Source organism: Anopheles stephensi, chromosome 2 (assembly GCF_013141755.1).
Source record: "Anopheles stephensi strain Indian chromosome 2, UCI_ANSTEP_V1.0, whole genome shotgun sequence".
Classification (NCBI taxonomy): Eukaryota; Metazoa; Arthropoda; class Insecta; order Diptera; family Culicidae; genus Anopheles; species Anopheles stephensi.
The window spans coordinates 69,064,834-69,083,041 of NC_050202.1; the positions used below are offsets into that span (position 1 = coordinate 69,064,834).

The following is an 18,208-nucleotide window of genomic DNA, read 5'->3' on the forward strand; positions in this document are numbered from 1 at the left end:
GCTTGTAATCTGCATCGCTGTTACGAAGAAATTTGTCACTAGTTCACACTTTGCTTTTCGTTTTCCCACCAACGATTTCCAAAAATTCAATAAACCCAACCACCAATGTTTGTGTGCATCTCGCTTAAATCCCTCGATAAATGGTTATTCGTGGAACCGGAACCAGAAGCTACCACCACATTGCCCCATAATATTTATTATTTCCACGAAACGCCAACCCTACTTCGAAAGAAAGTTTTCGCACATTGGCTTCGTACCCGTTAACAGGACCTGATTCGCCAACGCCGTAGTCTGTCAACCGGGTACGCTAAGCTGTCGATCATTTCATAGCTTTCGGGTTTGTTGCCAATTTGCTTGTTTCGGTGTGTACTTTGCGCTACAATAAACAAGCACCGGGAGATGGCACCTTCAAACTCCAATGCCAAGTCAATATGATGATGACTGTGTCGACGTGCGAGCATCTTTGCATATAGATGAGCTATGAATTTTATAGCGTAGCTGTGTTGCACTCATGCACACACACACACACACACAACCTGATGCGATGGGAATGTTGTTCAGTGTGGTGGGTTTGTTGGGGTCTTCTTTTTTTCACTGCTCTTCGGTCGAGAGCAACGAAAAAGAAAGCACTGAAAAGACCGTTCGAAAGAAGCCTTGAGGAGGTGCGCGATGCGTTTTTAAATTTGTCCCCGTTCTAGTTTTTCTGTCAACCGATTCACGATTGCAGTGTACGATGTTTGTAACAAGAAATGGAGCACACTGGCAGATTGGATTCGTTTTGCATTTGTTTGCGAAAGCTTGAGGTATATACTGTTGATGTTTGATGTTGCAGAAAGAGAAACAGGAAAAAAGGGTAACTGTATGAGATTGTACGTAATCGTTTTGCATCAAACACTAACGGAAACCTAATGTAACGACATTCAAGTTTTCAGTAATGAAGACATATTATATTGCCCTTTCATATGGTTCGAATAAAAAAAAAAACTCCCATTACTTTGTGCTTTCAATTACCCTTCCTGAACCAGTGTCGTGTGACGGCTGTGAAAACGATTCGGCCAGCATAAATGGTGCTTGCACCGGTCGCAACCCAACCAACATATCCGCACGACAACAAAGCAGGAAACCAAAACCTACAAATTGTTTACGAAAACGAACCGACCGACAGACAAACAGGCAACCGAATGAAACATTCACACAATGAAAAGAGCGCCGGCCGGACTTGTTGGTGGACCGTAATGTGTTCGGCACGGTGCGTGGTGCGAGGACCCGGGCGGTTTGAGTTTATTCTTACGCGCGCAACTTTCTGACCAACGTCAGTGTCAATCATTTGCAACTTTGACCAAATAGCAACTTGCCAGAAAATAAAACCCGTACCCAATGTCAATGTACGACCGAGCGGTACGGAGTTTTGTTTTCATCACGCAAAACTTTGTCTCAGCGTCGGCAGTGCAGGCTAGTCGCTGAAGTATGGGGCTGGAAGCGCAGGCGTGCGGTGGGCGAAAAGTTGTTCCTAGCAAAAGTGTCTCGTGTATGCTTATTCGTGGTGGACATTTGAGCCCCGATGGCGATGAGCCAATCCACCAAGCTTCGGCAACTCACACAAAACAGCCACATACACACACAGAACGGTTTGATTGTTTGTGCGAAATAATGTAATTGCACACCAACAAAACAAAACATCACAAACACTTTTGTGTATAGCTTGATGATGCTGCGAATTTGTACTGGATGTAGTTGCGGTACGCCATAATTATCTCAAGAGCAAGGACAAACAATACATTCTGTATGCCTTATTGACGATGTTCCGCAGTTATGGTTTTACCAAAATACAGTTAAATCTCACAGCGATATTGCCCGAAAGTGAATTCCAACGCACAGGCAGTAATGCTCAATTGTCAAGTAATCCAAGATATTTGAATGTTCCTTCCAATAATAAACACTACATTGCCCTATCCAGACCACTCTCCCAGCTCCGCGAATTTACAGCCAATAGCAAAATTCCACTATGCCCCGGAGGGTAGTATATCAAAAAGTTGTTGTGCGCACCGGACACCAGCAGGAAGTAAATTGTTGCAATGCGATCAGGCGAAAGCCCGATGCTCCATCCGAGCGCCACCTGCACACTTCACCTGAGCCAACGCCACACCGCACCAACATTACCGTCACGCGAAAGAATAGCATCGCACCGCACAAAGAAAACAAACGGGGCTAAGAGCTATTTCTTGTGCATACTTTCACGATTTCTTCTGCAGCTGCAACAAAATTGCGACACTGCCACTCTGCCAACGCGGGAACTCCCTGCCGCCCGTGGATAGGCACCGGCGGCCTCTCCTGCCGTATCTTAACGGTGGCAGTAAAAACATGGTGGCAGATGCCACCACCATTTTGGAAAATCGGCACGGTGGAGGAAAACTTTGCCATTGCCCTGAACTTCCATGATAACGAAGTGCTCGTGGGCGCCCCGGCGTGCAACACCCGAAGCACAAACATGCTTCTCGGGCAGGAAGATTTCATTCGCCCCGGCGCAACAGCGATGGTAATGACCAAGGACGAAGAAAATACACACACCCATATACGTAGCAAGCGCGAATGGAAAACTTTCCCAACAAAGCCAACGCAAACCAAAGAACTGTTTTTGTGCGCTCGATGGCAGATGAACAAAACCCCGGGCCCAACTATTGCATCGACGGGTGACATACTTTTTGGCGCATTTGTGTTCTGTTGTGTTTGATTGTTTCTCGGGACTTGGTATTGTTTGTTGGTTCTAGTCGGTCTGGCTCTCTAGCACTCTCTCCCCACTTTTTCCTACCTTCATACAAAGGGTTTCCAATGAAGCGTAGGCCGTGACACGCGTATGGGAGTGTGTGCCATGCAAAGCAATATGGTTGCTCAACTTTATCCATCGTACCCGGTTAACCTTGAACCGGTTTGAGTTGATACGGTTTCATGTTTGCATAGCATAATTGTCACACATTCCTACTTGCATATGGAGCGAGCATATTTGTCAGATCAAGCTAGTCTTCCTCTCACGGCCGCTTAATCTGCCGACTTCACCCTTAATCCTCACTCAAGCTGGAATAGTTCAGGGGAAAACTTCACCAAAGCTACACAGCACAAAAAAAAATCAATCTTCTCAAGAGCTACCATCTTTGCTTCCCCTAGTGAGCCAGTTTGCTTCTGCTCGATCAAATAAATAAGCATCCAGCAAACCGGCCGAGCAAAAGTATCGAAGATCGAGATTGTCTTCCCGCACCGGTGGAAAGTTGCTCAATGCATCAGCGATCGGCGGATGGGTAGATTGAAAGTTTGAGCTCAACACGGCGCGGCCCAACCAACCAACCCAAAAGCTGCCGAAAACCACAACCACCCGGTAGGCGGGGATGTTGTTTTCGAAGAAAGTTTCCTTGTTATTTAACTATTTGTCTATTCGCGCGCATCGATTTGCCAAAGTTTTGGGGAGGGAACGTTCGAACAACTTTATTGTGGGATGTGCATACAGCGAATCGAAAAACGTAAAAAAAATAACAGCCTCGCTCGTGCTCTGCGATGAACCAACCAACCAAATGGCACTCGAGAATTTGGACGAAATTCATCAACGTGTTCCAGGCCCGGTGCGGCTCCGGCTGGCACCAGGCAATAGCTTCCACGCGAAAGTTGTCGAACTTTTGCAACATTCTGCAGTGCGAACGTACGGCACTTGCATTTCCGTTCCGATTGCTCTGCGCGAGTGTGCTGGTGAGTGATTTAGTGTCTGTGTGACTTTGCGATCCTTAAACAGCCAAACAGAGCCAAACTTATCTCGTTCTCGTAGCGCCCGGGAGTTCAATAAACATTGGACGACTTTGCTAATTGCATCAGGCGATAATGAATGATTAGCAGCGTAAGGAAGGGCACATCTGAGCGGTTACGGTGAACCAGAAGATGATGGAAACAAATCAATCAAACATTAGGAAGGATAAAGTTTTCGGAAAGTTTCTGCATCAATGTATGACCGGTCTTTATTATTTCTTCACAGCACCCAAGATTTAAACAAATTGTATAGTAATTGTATAACAACTTTCAATACATTACCCTTTTACCAATTATTAAACTTAACAAAATTTACTTAACAAATTAACGGATTTACCCGGGAAAGCATCGCCGGTGCATATTAACACGAACCCTTATCGCATTGAATGCGAGAGTGAAGTATCATTGTACACGCCCCTAGCAGGGAGCTTTCCAATTTAACAGATGATTTCAGTGTTGACAGTGCCATCGAAACGTGCGATGAGCCTGAGTGTCACTTCTTCCGAACACATTTTCACCCGAAAACACCTACGGCCTTCGGTTTCACCGTCGAGCCGCGGAAAAATCTAATAATGCAATCACCCAATCATCACCAAATCGGGATGACAGCGCCCTTCATGATCGTTGCGGCGTTAAGCTCGCACCGGCTCGATATTGATCGGGAATGCTGGGGAATGTCATCACCGGCATGCCCGAGGCACCGTTCGCATCGCAACACGTTTCAGCCGGCCCGTTTCCAAAAAAAAATACCCAGCTTCAGTCAGCAATTCGTCAAAACGCCATCGAAATCGGATCTACTTATCACCCGTGCGCGGGGTGTCGGGTTGGGACAGGACACAAGTACGATGGAGCCAGTAGGTTGGTTGGTACCGTAGTCGAACTGGTCATCATCAGCGAAAATTTGGAACGATTCGGAATGTCACGTTCGCGACCGCACACCACAAACACACCAAACGTCACACAGATACATGCAGTCGAGTAGGCAGTAGGCGCAACACAAAAAAGCCCTATTTTGGTGGACAGTAAACAGGCCTTGGCAACTCGGGTTTGGCAAGTGACAAATGCGATGATTTTGCAAAGGTGGCCCAAGAGGGAAAATTGGCGCTGATGTAATTAATAAAAATAAGTCAACCTTTTCTTCGGCAGAGCTGCGTCGCAAGACCGACTTGCTTGAGCGTTCAGTGACACTTTTAATAAAAAAGCAACAGCCCCATCATCATCTTCATCATCATTTTATTAGCTTTTGGTTTGGCTGTAACGAGTTCTGCTTTTTGATGAGTTAAAATTTGATCAACCACAGTGGATTTTTCGATCGTTTAATCGAGTTTGGTCTAAGTGAAGTTTAACTTTCTTACAAAGAGAGCTTCTTGATGACCTTAGTCAATCAACCTTTTCTTTCCATCTAATAAGCTTCAGACTTAAAGAATTCCAATTGGTTCAAGAATTTAGAACAACTAATAATATTTCATAATTTTGTTACTCTTCATAAATGCACTATAATTCATTCATTCATCTATTTTTGTTCATAAGTGGATTTTTCAAACAGTTAAAACAGCAATAACAATCTTATAAGTAAGGATCACTGAATTGAAGAGGAACGTATGTGCCAAGCGCCAGAATATGAAACAGATCTAAGATCGTTTCAAAGCTAAAGATCTTAAATGGGTTCTTTTATTTTTAACCAAGTCAAGAGCCTTTATGTCAGTTAAGATGGCTGGTCCACTCGCAAGAGTACAGACTCAACCAACTGCATTATGTTCGTCAGATAATCTGCAAATAAAAGCAAACCGCTCGAAGGCTCGTTCGTGCTGAACCAAGTCCTCTTTTAAATTTAGATTCTACTGTTTTGAGCATCTTTTGGTGAACTCGAATACTTCTTATATTCCCTACCTGCTGTATGGACCTACTTCAGTTTCTTTTTCCCCCAAAGTTTAGCTAATTTATTGGCAAATACAATTGAACATGTAATGGACAGCCAGTTATCGGTGATGGTTGAATAAAACTCGAGCCGGATATTTTATGGCAAAACAGCTCCAACTCTGACAGCTTCACCCTTCGATCGAAGACCCATTGCGTGTCGGAAGAAAATTTGACATTCATAAAAGCGTAATAATATGCCGGGCGCAATGTGTGTTCCCTGCATTCCCATCCCATGCCCAGTTTCTCCCCCATAACGATGCCACATCAATGTTTTGTTTTCTATTGACAAGATGGTGGAAGGTAGAAGAGGAAGCGGTTCAGTACTCGTACCGAGAGTCACGTGTACTTACGGCTTCGTTTGTGCGGGAACGCTGGCGGAAAAGACATACACACTCGGCATGCGACAGTAGGGCAGCAGGCACCCTCACCAACACACTGCTGCAAACACGTAGAAGGATGCTTAAAATTTTCGTTACGCAAATGTTTTTACATCTTTATTGCGGTTTGTGTACACTTCGTACGTTCGGTTCGGGTTTGGTTCGGTTAGCCCACGAAGGATGAGAAACATTTGCTCAATCCGTTTGATGTACATAAGCACGTCTATTCGAGTTTGGTCTTGGAAGGAACGGCGAGCACTTTCTCGCTTCTTATTTGGCTTGATGTTTCCCTTCGGCAAATGGTTCGTGTACTGTACCCGTTTGATGTAATATACCACGGTGTTGGGCGATATATACACTCACCAACCTACATACATCGCCCGGGTGTGTTTGGTTGGATGACGTGTTGATTTTCGGTTGTCGAGGGATTTCGGGACATTGTGAGTGTTTTATTTTCTCATTTTCGTCCCCTTCTCACGCAATGGCAAAATCAAACACGAAATAAAAATCATAGCACCATCGTTTACATTTTCAGCCTCAGCGTGGAAAAGTAATGGACAAGGACTTGTTGTGTGCAGAGAGGGGGGAAAAATCGCTTTCTATGTGCTGCGTATGTGTGCAAATAATTGAACATCCCTTTCGTACAACACTTATAAACCGGAACAGATGTTATGCTGGAAGGAAATTTAGGCACCGAACAGACACGATAGAAACGATCCGTACTTATTCCCAGAAATGCTAACATGTGTACAGAATTGGGCTAATCTTACTATGCAAAGCAGAAGGAAAAGAGAAAATTTTAAATTAACCATCAATCTAGGCACCCAAAATCTTTGAGTTACAATCAATCATTGATGTCGCAGGACATATTGGTGAGGGAGAGAGGGAAATACAAAAGGAGTTTTTGAAAAGTGTAGTAGCCAATTAGATGGAAATACTGTTGTTGTTAATGAAGTTTTGTGTGATGTTGGATAATGAACGTCTCTTAGCTCTTCTTGGTCAAAGAAGTCACCCCTGCGCAAGGAGCCAAAATCTCTTAGCTCTTATAAGTCTCTAAATAAAGTGTTTTAAATTCTTCTAGGGACAATCACTGCAGGGAGCAATTGTAGAACAGTATAAACAAACATGGTTGCATTGCAGGCTATTAGGCAAGTCAATACAGCAGTAATAGTATAAGTGTGAGAGTGGCTGGGTGGTCGATGCAACAACGGTGCTCTTCTTCACATTAAAGGTTCGGTGTTCAAATTCCATCCAGACCGTTCCCCCATTGTGAGGCTTGACTATCCAACTATGTGGTAAGAAGAAGTCTAGTAAGCCAGAAATGACAGGCATGACCTCAGAGGTCGTTAGGCCAAGAAAGAAGAAGAGAAGAGCTCTCGAAGATATTCTGGGAGTTGTTAGTTGGTCTGAAAAGTACTTTAAAAATCCCATCGTCCAAGACTTAAAGACTCTTATTGCACTGTTGTTTTCAATATTCTAAATTGACTATCGCTTTCCTATCTGCAGTAATCTATTCCAGAGTTATTATTAAAATCGCGACAAATTATTTAATCTATCCTTGGCTCTCTTTCTAGAACTACCACCTTTTTGTGAAAGAGATTTCATACAATAAATCATGAAATAAATCCCGGTAAAACGCATCACGAGTCTCGTATCATTGTATTTGTTTTCAATTCCACGCACCCTACTCGCATATCTCCCGGACGTGAACCAAATATTGGCAAAATGATATCGTCGTCCCCTAACGAAGCTCCACTCCAGTGAGCACACGGTCACATGATCATTTTCGCTTTTCGCAACACTCGTCAAACAAGACCCTCTCATTTAACCAATCAATTTTCACACCGTATAAACAACACACATACACGTGTGCACCACACGCGGGAAGCTTGATCAACCATAGCGCTTGTTTGTACAGTTTGTCAGCTTACTAACCTACATTTTCTTTTCTCGTTTTCTCCTTCCATCTTCCTCTCGCAGCCCTCAGGTTTCGCTGTCGCGAGCTGGCAAATCAACGTGAAGCTGGCGTACACGTGCAAAAACCTTGCAGCACAGCCAGCGTCAGTGAAATAAATAAATTGGGTGAAACAAAACAAAAAAAAAGCCGTGGACCTATCGATCGGGTGCGCGGATGCATCGCTTTTGCTCTGCAGCTACACAAGTGACTTCAAATTGGTAGCAGAAGCAACAGCAAAAAAGAACAGGAACACACCAGCAAGTGCTAGGTATCGCTAACCATCAGGTTGCCGGTTTGCTGATACGGCAGGGCAGCAAGCCTTCCAGATCGTTTAGCTTCGGCACCGATAAGCCAAACAGGATAGTTCCCTCAATCGTTCGAGATTGCAGCAGTCGGAAGCGCAACGGAGACGCCTGGCAGCAATCGTTAAGCGCACTCGCGAATTCGTGGCCGGAAGTGCGAACCTTTTGCCGCGGAAAAGCCCGAGTCCATCCTGCGACGGGTGATTGCATGGTTGTTGTGCGGTGAAAAACAGTTAAAATCACACAGCCACACACACACACACTCACAGCAGGTAGTTTGAAATATAGTGCTCATCTACGATGCAACCGGGCGGTGTTGAGTACGGCTCCACTGCTGGCCAGATTACCGATGGGACCGATTGTTGCCACGGTGCCACCGAGTCAGAATGGTTATAAAAGAATACAATAATATACCCGCCGGGTGCACACAACCATAAAGGTTCGGTGGCAAAAGGTTTGCGGATGACGTCGGTGTTGCTACGGCTGTTGGCATGCCGCTGGTCGCTAACTGATCTCTCACAGGACTGGCCTGCCCAACCTGCCCCGTCGATGAGGTTCATCCGGAGTCCAGTGGTCTGTTAGGATTTTGTGATTCGCGCGTGTGTGTGTGTGTGAATGTGCTTGAAGGATGAATCATTTAGTGAGGCGAAAATAAACTTATCCTAATCCAGTCAGCCAGCAACCATCCTGGCGGCCAAGTGGTTGCAGCAAAAAAAACAAAAACGAGATTTGGGTTCTCCCGGTTCTCCCGGGCTCTCGGGAGTGAAAAATCAGATCTGCACCGACCCGGCGCTAGCGGAAAGCGTGAAGCTTTGTAAAATGAAATAACGGCCCACTCAAACTGTCGTCCCGGTTCTAGCCTGTGTGAGTTGTGTAAGTGAGTGTGTGTGTGTGTGTGTGTGCGTCTGTGTATAGGCAAAGGAGAGACAAAATGTTCGCTATGTTTTGTTCCCATGCTTGCCGAGTGCTGCGAATCGGTTAGAGCACCCGGTTTCGAGAGGCGAAAATAATAAAATATTCAAAGCATCGTACGTAACACAACGGCACACCACCTCCGGGAAGTGTGGGAAGCAAGAAATTTTCAACCCTCCCGGGATTTTGATGCAGGCACACTACACGGTTCGGCAGGGAAAAATGCTGCGAAGAGATAAATAAAAACTACACACCAGAAAATAAAACAACAAGGCAGCGCACGAACGCGACCACCACCACCGAGAATCCTGAGTGCTTTGAAGGTTTTCAAACTTACGCCGAGTGTGAGTGTGTGTGCTTGTGTGCATAGGGTAGTGTTAGAAATTATCCTTCCGGCATCCATTTTGAGGGGAAAACCGGAAGTCCGAAGAAAACCCCATTCGCTGTATCCTTTCGGGACAGGAACGGCGGTGAAATCCTAATTGCTAGGACGGTGTGCATCCTCACGTGCACATGATCCCACACACACAATCTCTCGCCAAAGAAACCAACGCTCGTGTGTCTGTGTGTGTGTGTGTGAGGTGCCATGTAGTGCTTTTCATCCAGGAACAGCTCACCACCCTTTCGAGAAGACCCATTACCGTACGGTAGCAGGCAACAGGAACGAATACACGAACACGAAGACGCAAACAAGTGTACTTACCTTGGGCGAATCTCGGCGGCTCTCGTTTACTGCGCTGCCGGAAACGACCGCACTATGCAGGACCGTCTTACGAGTTACTGTGTCTGTGTACTTCAATAATCGAATCGCTTCGAACTTTTTTCCTTCTTTCTCTCTCCCTTTTGCGTGGCAGCAGTGTAAGTGTTTGTGACACAGTGCAGAGTGCAACAACGGCCTGAAAGTAACCCGGAAGGGATGCACATTTGCATCCAGCAAAACTAAAAACCGAGTTAAGGCTCGAAGTTAGCCGATCACGGTGAAGCTAGCAGGAAGGAAGAACGGAACCCGGAAAGCGCGACTGCTTTTCCTTTGATCATGCAAAGTGGACGAGAACGAGTGTTTCCTTTTACGTTTGCCCCGGCAGCACCTTGAGCCTGAGCGCCAGGGAAAAGTGAGCAGTGAACCAGCAACCAACCACCATCACCATGCGGGTGGCGAGAATGTGGCTGTCTGTGTACGCGTGTGACCTTTACAGTGTAACCGCCCGGGCCGCAAGTCCGTGTGTGGTGTACGGGTAGTGGCCGGGTTTGTGCTAGTTGAGGTTTTCAAAACAGGGCAAAAAAAAAGGTTTCGCTCACGACGACCCCAAGTGCATTCGAAGATGCAGTGCAGCGAAAGATAAAGCTCCACCCGAAACAGTGGATGTGGTATAGAGTGCAATTGGCCGTATGCAAATGCCGTGCGCACAACGCGCTATCTGTTCACTACGCTGCGCTCCTGTGAGTGAGCCAATCCGATCGACAGTGAAGGTGGGAGTGTGTGAGAGTGTGCGAAGCGGTTGGGTGGAAAGTGTTAAAAGAAAAGGAAAGAAAACAACTTAAAAAAAGTGTTTGCCGTCTGCCCGGCGGTGCTATCCCCGGTGAACGGCCGGAAGCGAGTGAACCACCCGATCGAGCTCGAAACCAACGCGGGACGGTGGGGAGAGCCCGAGAAACAACCCGGAACAGGAAGCGGAACAGATTACGGCAACGACAGCGGGAAAACCCACCGAGCGGGACACAGCTTTCCCTCCCGAGTGGCTGAGCGCATTCAAAATGACAATGACGAAGGCACACATATTGTGCATCTTGTGGATGATTATTTTCTTCTGCTCGAGCAGCACAGGTAAGACTTCCGTAGTTGGGTCGTTGTTTTTGTTGTTGTTATGTTTCATGGCGCAACTACTCACTAGCCAACGGTCGTGCATAAGAGTCGATCGTTAGGGTTGTGCGCGGGTTGGTGTCTGTAGCTTTAATTTCAGTTCTCTTTTCCCAGCCACTTCTCAGTGATTTGTAGTAACAAATGATGGTATCGTTTAAGCTATTTAGCTACTTGCACCTTCTTCCGACGCCAGATATGGACAAGAGCCTGTCATGTCTATCAGCATTTCTAAGAAAAACTAAAGAGAAATTGAGCTCATTTATCATAGAAGGACCAGTGCTTCTTCCACGGAATCTTCTGAAGAACGGTTAAGAGGGCATCTACGCCTTGATGGAAAAGTCATGTATTGTGTTGTAAGGCATGAGTTTTTGTATCAACTATAAAGTTGAAAGTATTTATGAGAGAAGTTATAATAATCATAAACTTTTCGCGTTATTCTTAAAAACCATCAAAGACTCATCGACAAAAAAACTTCCGCTGTTTTAAAATTTGTATTAGCTGTCATAACAATGATATATTTACTAAATATAACTCTCAAGTATTTCACAAACCTACCGAGTACGCCCGGGATAAATAACAGGGAGGATATGCATTGTTTTTTTTACAAAATATAAAGACCTCAACTGGTAGGACTGCAACATTGCTATAGGACCTTTCTTCACATTCATTTTTGATCCTACAACCTCATGAATTCTTGAGCTGGAGATGACCTCGAATCAATATAATCGTTGCTTGAAATTCCAGATAGTTTGGCCCTCTACCAAAGCTTGTGGATAGCTAGCGCCGCTACTATTTTTGCCCTTCGGGCTTGTCATATAAAACAAGGACCCTGAAAAGAATGAGATGCTAACGTAGATAACAACGCTTTATGGTCTGGCGATATATCTCACTAAAACTTGGATCCAGGGGTCCGATCACCCACCTTCATAGTGACAAATATCCTGCAGTATTATGAAAATATATAGGCAGTTGGTAGTCAACACTTAGTCGATCGACAAGCCTCTCAACTGACGTAACAACCAATTTTCATTAAGTTATCTGTAGTAATTTTACTATTCTAATTCTGCTATACCACTCTTTCCATAAGCGTATCAGAACGCTTTCCACCGACTACAAGTTGATTGTTTCAAGATTTATTCCATCATCTCGATCACTTTACTTCGTTTGGTAACTACTTATCATCAACCGATTGAAATTTGAATTTTATTCTGTTTTCTATCTGCCCTGAGCTGGAAACTACGTCGATACATCGTGCCGCGCCGGATTGATACCCTTAATAAATTCACTCATTTCGCTCGAACAACTTTTCATCAAAACAATCCCAAATATCTTTCCTAATTGTTCGAGCAAAGAAAAGGACTGGGATAAGTGTACGCCAAAGCAAATAAAAGATTTGCATTAGAAGCACTGAATTATGGAAACCGCATCCTTTGCTAAAAGTCCTCCACCCCCTACTTCGACACTCGAAAGACACTGTGCGATGAGTGCGATGAGAGCCTTCTCGCTTGCCACACTTCCTCTTCGCCTACGCAACCCATCCGCCGGTCGCTTCCATTAATGTGTATTTGCTTGGCTGCTTTGCCACACTCGGATCGCTCAACAAACTCGTGCTGCCTAAATAAACAGCAGCACAACCGAGCAGTTCGGTCGGGTAGCCGGGCGGCAGCCAAATGTTTCGATCAGCCTGCCCAAACTTTGGCCTGATGATATATGATCCACCAAGTGAACGGTGCTGATGTTTGCGTTGCGTATCAATATTAAAATACCAAACGGATCCGTATCCGCTACCACCTCCCTCGTCTCTACCTGCACCTGTTGTCACTCACACACACACACACACACAGCCAACAGTCTCATCGTAATTCCGCATGCAAATGATCAACGCCAAAGCGAACTCGAAATGCCTTCTTCGGTGGGACTTGGGTTGTTTGGTTGGCCCGGAATGCGGATAAACGGAAAATCGAATACCGGGCGCCCGATGGTATTTCCATACATTCCGAAAAGAAATTGAATAAGCCATCAAAATCTTGGCTCACATCCCTGCGGGATTCCCTGAGCTGCGGGGTGTGGGACATAGCCATCCCCATCTCCACGGTAAATTTCCCATTTCCCGCTGAAATGAGGCAAAATTGCGACGGTTGAAAGAAGAAACAAAAATCAAATGCAAATATCCGGTTTTATTTTTACCTCGCACCGTCCCCCACCACCGACCCCCTTTTCCATCCCCCAGCACCGATAGCACCACACTCCGCAAGTACTTAACGCGCGGAAAAGCACTCCTTCCGCTGATTGCATCCCATCGCTTGTTGTCTGGATTTCGTCGTCAAAGAATCGTTTGATGATTGACATAAAACTGGAATTGTTGTACTACCATCGGTTTACTCGGTGTGCCGCACGTACATACCACCCCAACCAAGTGGAGCGGGTTTGTATTGGGAGTGGGGGACGGGGAAAGAATTGTGGTACGAGGGTGAAATAAACTTTTCGACTTTATCGGTCTAGGCTGATTACTTGTGCCTGCCTCCTGCTTGTCAAATAATCACAATCCGACAAACTTTGCACCTCCTATGATGTGCGAGTGTGTGTGTTTGTTGTTTAACACCGAGTTTTCGAGAGGCAGCACCGAGTGGATCGAGTGACTTCCATAAATGGGAGCGCACTTTAAGTGCACAACCCTGCACAAGTAAGTGTGCAGTGAAGCGTGAGCGTGAGCCTGCGGGCAAATGTTTTAAAGCGAGCTTTTATGACTCAATGGAGACGCCTGGTGTTTTATAACGAAGCGAAACATTTGCCTGAGCTTGGTGTGTGCGTGTGTATGTGCTTCCTGCAACTGTCCTTCACGGTTTGGAAACAAATATAAATTTTTACGTTTATTTACAGTGATAAAAGTTCGGGAAGAATTATTTGCCGCTTGAGAGCATTCGTGGGGCACATAGACTCAGGTGGGAATGGAAGTTTCCTAGGCTCTGGGCTAGCTTCGTATGATTAATCGCAATTTCTATTTCTGATGTTTGATTTATGTCCGTAATCAAGCGATTGGCTTATGTTAAACAGACGGTAAATAATACACTGGCATTAAATTCATAATCACCCCCCGGGTTGGAAGACAATGATTTTATTCTTGTACTGCTGATTTGAATGCAGGAACGGAATCCTACCTATAAAACGAAGGTCTTTTACTGAACACTAAAGAAGTGAGCTTGAAATAAAACGATAAACGAAACCACAAACTTAATCCACGGCATCCATAATGCATTCAAAAAGCTGAACTAAAACCAACAGTTTTATCATGTGCTTATTTTATTACAATCATCAGTGGATTAGATTCATGAATATTACGATTAAATTTTAACGCTGCTTTCACTTAGCAAACATATTTAATATTCATTGAAATTTTGTTTATTAACGACATTAAACATTTTAATCTATCATGTTTACGCATAGTGTGAGTTGGATTGATTATTTTTTCAATGAATACAGGACAAATAAAGGTCAGCAAATCCTTTGCTTCGTCCACTGAAACTAAGACTAAGTCAGGTGAATAAGATCATAAGTGTAAGCATATTCCTGCTAGTTTGACAGCGTTTTGAATACAGACGTTTCTTGATGATTGTATTGAATATAAACAATTTTCCTTCGTCTATGTAAATGTGGCCTTGGCCATGTTACTCTCATTAGATGATTTGTAAATGTCTGCAAGGACATTATATTTAGGAAATAAAAAGTTGATGTTTATTTGCATTGAAGTATCCGTCAGAATCATCGGGCTTAGAATGGAATAGATTGGCGTCCTCTGCGCTCGACATTGAATGGTGTCGAGGTCTTCAAGAAAAACCCGAGAAATAGTTGCGGCGCCTGATAAGTAGATAAGTAAGCAAACCAGATCACTAAATACGAAGGTAAAATATAACTTCCAAACTTCAAACATCACTTGTAACATGCAAGGTAGATCCAACTCTATCTTTACTTAGTCTATCTACACTTTACATTGAAAAGAGTTGAGTTAGCATAATTAACTAAATTGCCAACTAAAAATATTCCATTTGATTCCCTTAATATTATTTGAGTCATGTAATCAAACATCAGTTTGGTTTTATTCGTTGGGATCAATCGATAGCTGATGCTCGATTATGACAATCCAATCAATTAGCTTAAGCTTCATAGCAAAATATATAAAGATTCGAATATACTACACTTAATCAAGTTATTACCGGTAACCTACTAATATACTATTATTATTATTATATACTGTCTGTTTAAACATTGATCTTTTTTCTATTAAGTAAATCTTTCATTAACAATATTTCAACAAAGCTCTTCAACATATTTCACCCATCTACCAACATTCAACGCTAACGTTCATTGCGTTTGCCAGTTTTATACTTTATTTTTATCGATGTGATTCACCTAAATTTTGATTCACCCTTGGTGAAGCACAATTAAAGCTTGACCGAGTTCTGCTTCGTTAGCTGTGTGTAAGCAGATCGGACTTCCCATTTTTGCCTCACTACGTTAAACCCCTGTTCTGCCCCTCACACACACATACACACAGCGAGCAAAAGAGAGATGGAGCGAGATCGTGCAGAACACTGGAAAAAAAATCCAATCTTCGAAACGTAACACGCAGAAATCACCAAAGCACGCCGGATTGGAAGCAATAATCGTTAATTATGCTTTTCCATTCGCTGGTGGTGGTTGGAAAAATCGCTGAAACGTATCATTGATCAAATCAACCGCAATACCCTGACCCTTGTCGCCCACCACCATTCGCTCCTTCCAGTTCCCATCGGATGCATTGGTTTCGCGCCCGCTTACAGCCGCCCGTTATGGGACGGACAGTTCGTTTATGCTTCATCACTCGACCCCGTTCCCCCGCATCGTTATCTTGCGCCAAAGTTATGCGATAATAGTAATGAATTCGATGTGCTCAATGCGTTAGTGCCGAACCGTTTAGCTGGGTTGAGAATGGAAGACAGCGCAGAAAGAATAGTACGAATCGATTGTTCAACGCAACTGTACACACAATGGAAAGTTCACCGGTAGGAGAGTCGCTCCACTTTCTTTCAAGGTTTTCGCTGCTGGAAGATGGTCCTTTCGTGTAAGGTGCTCGGGCACGAAAACCTGAACCCTCGTTTGGCAGCAACAGCAATCGATTCAATCGGTCGGTCGGTCGTTGTGGGCAAAGTGTGAAACCACATTTACACATTAAAACCACTCGAACGCTTCGCTAAGTTGCCGTGAGCGGTGTACTGTTGCTCACCAATACTTTCTTTTCGTGCTTTTGCGCCACGATGGTTTTGCCCATTTTATGGATCGATTCCGCTTCGGCTTTGGCGGGAGAAAAACCAACATTAAAGCTAAAGGGCGTATCGCGAAACGCAATTTCATCGAATTGCATTTACGAAACCGGCGATCGCTAGCGGTATGCATGCGTAAAACTGGATTTTTATCACAAAAACACACACACACACTGCGATATTCATGGTGTTCCATAAATATTATCTTCATGTGGATAACTCACAAAACAAAACAGCTTAAAAAAAGGGACTCTGAACCAAAAACAATGACATTTAATTTCACATCATCGTTCTGCGGGCATGCTGAAATTTAATGAATTTTACATCCCAACAAGATAAACAACGCGCGTGTGTGTGCGTTGATGCCAGAAAATGTCGATGCGCCAGAACAACAATGTTCCAGGGATAAAGTAAACAGTTTATTTTCCCACGCGCAAGGCAGGTTTGGGCATGATCGGCACGAGATTCCACTAACAAATACGCAAATGATGTTAAAATTAATTCGTTAAGTATGCTGTTTCGAAAATGAACACTCGCATTCGACGCTAATGACTGTGCGAGGCAGTGAACACTGGCAACAGTATAATTATTTGAAAACCCATTCGGTTGTTGATTTCCGACTGCATTTTCTCGAATTCAGAACAAAAAAAGGAATTCCATGTCACATTTGTACTCCACGTTACACGACGCACAAAGCTAACGATCCAATCGCTTTAATGTGATTACGAAAACAATCTCCCGTTCCACTACTGTACCTTCCTCCGGGAGTGGAATTAATCTCTGCGTGCAATGTGTTACACATCCGGCTTAAAATTCTACCAGCACGATGGTATGGTTATCGTTAAAATTTTGTCAATCACTGCATCCTTGCGCTCGAGTACGGATTTTCCCCGAAACTCTAAATCCCTCCATTTTCATCATCAATCTGTTCCGCTAAACCAATCAAAATTGTTCACATTCATTGCCCGACCATATCGATACCGTAAACATGATCGAAAACATTATGGGAAAACAATATGGCCAGGGCAAAGGAATAAATCGGCAACAACTTAAAAAAACGCACACACCCAGCCAAAATAGCACATGCAACGCTCGCCTACAATTCTGGAAACCTTTTTTCAGTGATTGCTTCCGCTTCGGACGCCCCACTGTCCAATCATCTGACCCTGGTTCATTTCCGGACCCTGCTGCCCGGACCGCCACAACTAATCCTCTGCGCTAGGGACACCGTGCACAAGGGGTGAAGGAAACGAATGGCACGGGCACGCAAGAACACAACACTCACGTCAAATAAAATCCTGACTAAGCTGAAACCGGGTCCAGTCTCGGCGTCGACTACGGACGGACATTCGGATGGCCAGCGCGCTGTTGCTTGCCTTCAAAGTAGAAATATTTACGACCATGCTGATTATGCAGAATAAATCAAACTCCATCATACGGTTGGAACCCTTGCACGTGGAAAAATCCGTGCACCGGATCTCGTTGCCACATTGCTGCTATCCCTTGCGTTCCGTTCGCCGTTCTTCGTTTTTTTTTTCAGTGCAGTGGAGCCGATCTGCTCGGTAGAGTAGCGAAGTACGGAGTGATGCTAGTGAGCTGGGTTTCGTGAAAAGCGAGACCTGGTGAGCATTGTCGAGTGTTTGCGGTTTTCGAAGAAATATTGTAAAGCATGTTTCTTTTTTCCACCTAAGTTCAATTTTTCAATTCAAACAGCGAGTCAATTAATTCTACAGTTTGCCGAGTTGTGGTGATTGAATTTATTATTTAATCCATATTAATGCAATATGATGAGC

General features: G+C 44.4%; 1 protein-coding gene across 10 annotated transcripts in view; it reads left to right on the forward strand.

Annotated features, from left to right (window-relative positions):
• LOC118504520 (papilin-like) overlaps positions 1–18,208 on the forward strand; it is a 200,992-nt gene that overhangs the window by 108,272 nt on the left and 74,512 nt on the right. For 4 of the 10 annotated variants that reach the window (XM_036039062.1, XM_036039056.1, XM_036039059.1 and 1 more), the window contains exon 3: positions 10,112–11,082. In XM_036039062.1, the coding sequence (XP_035894955.1) occupies positions 11,013–11,082 (70 nt within the window). In that variant the 5' untranslated portion in view covers positions 10,112–11,012. Of the gene's footprint in view, positions 1–8,066; positions 8,618–9,612; positions 11,083–18,208 lie in introns of those variants that run through there. The other 6 variants (XM_036039055.1, XM_036039058.1, XM_036039061.1 and 3 more) reach the window with 4 other exon arrangements.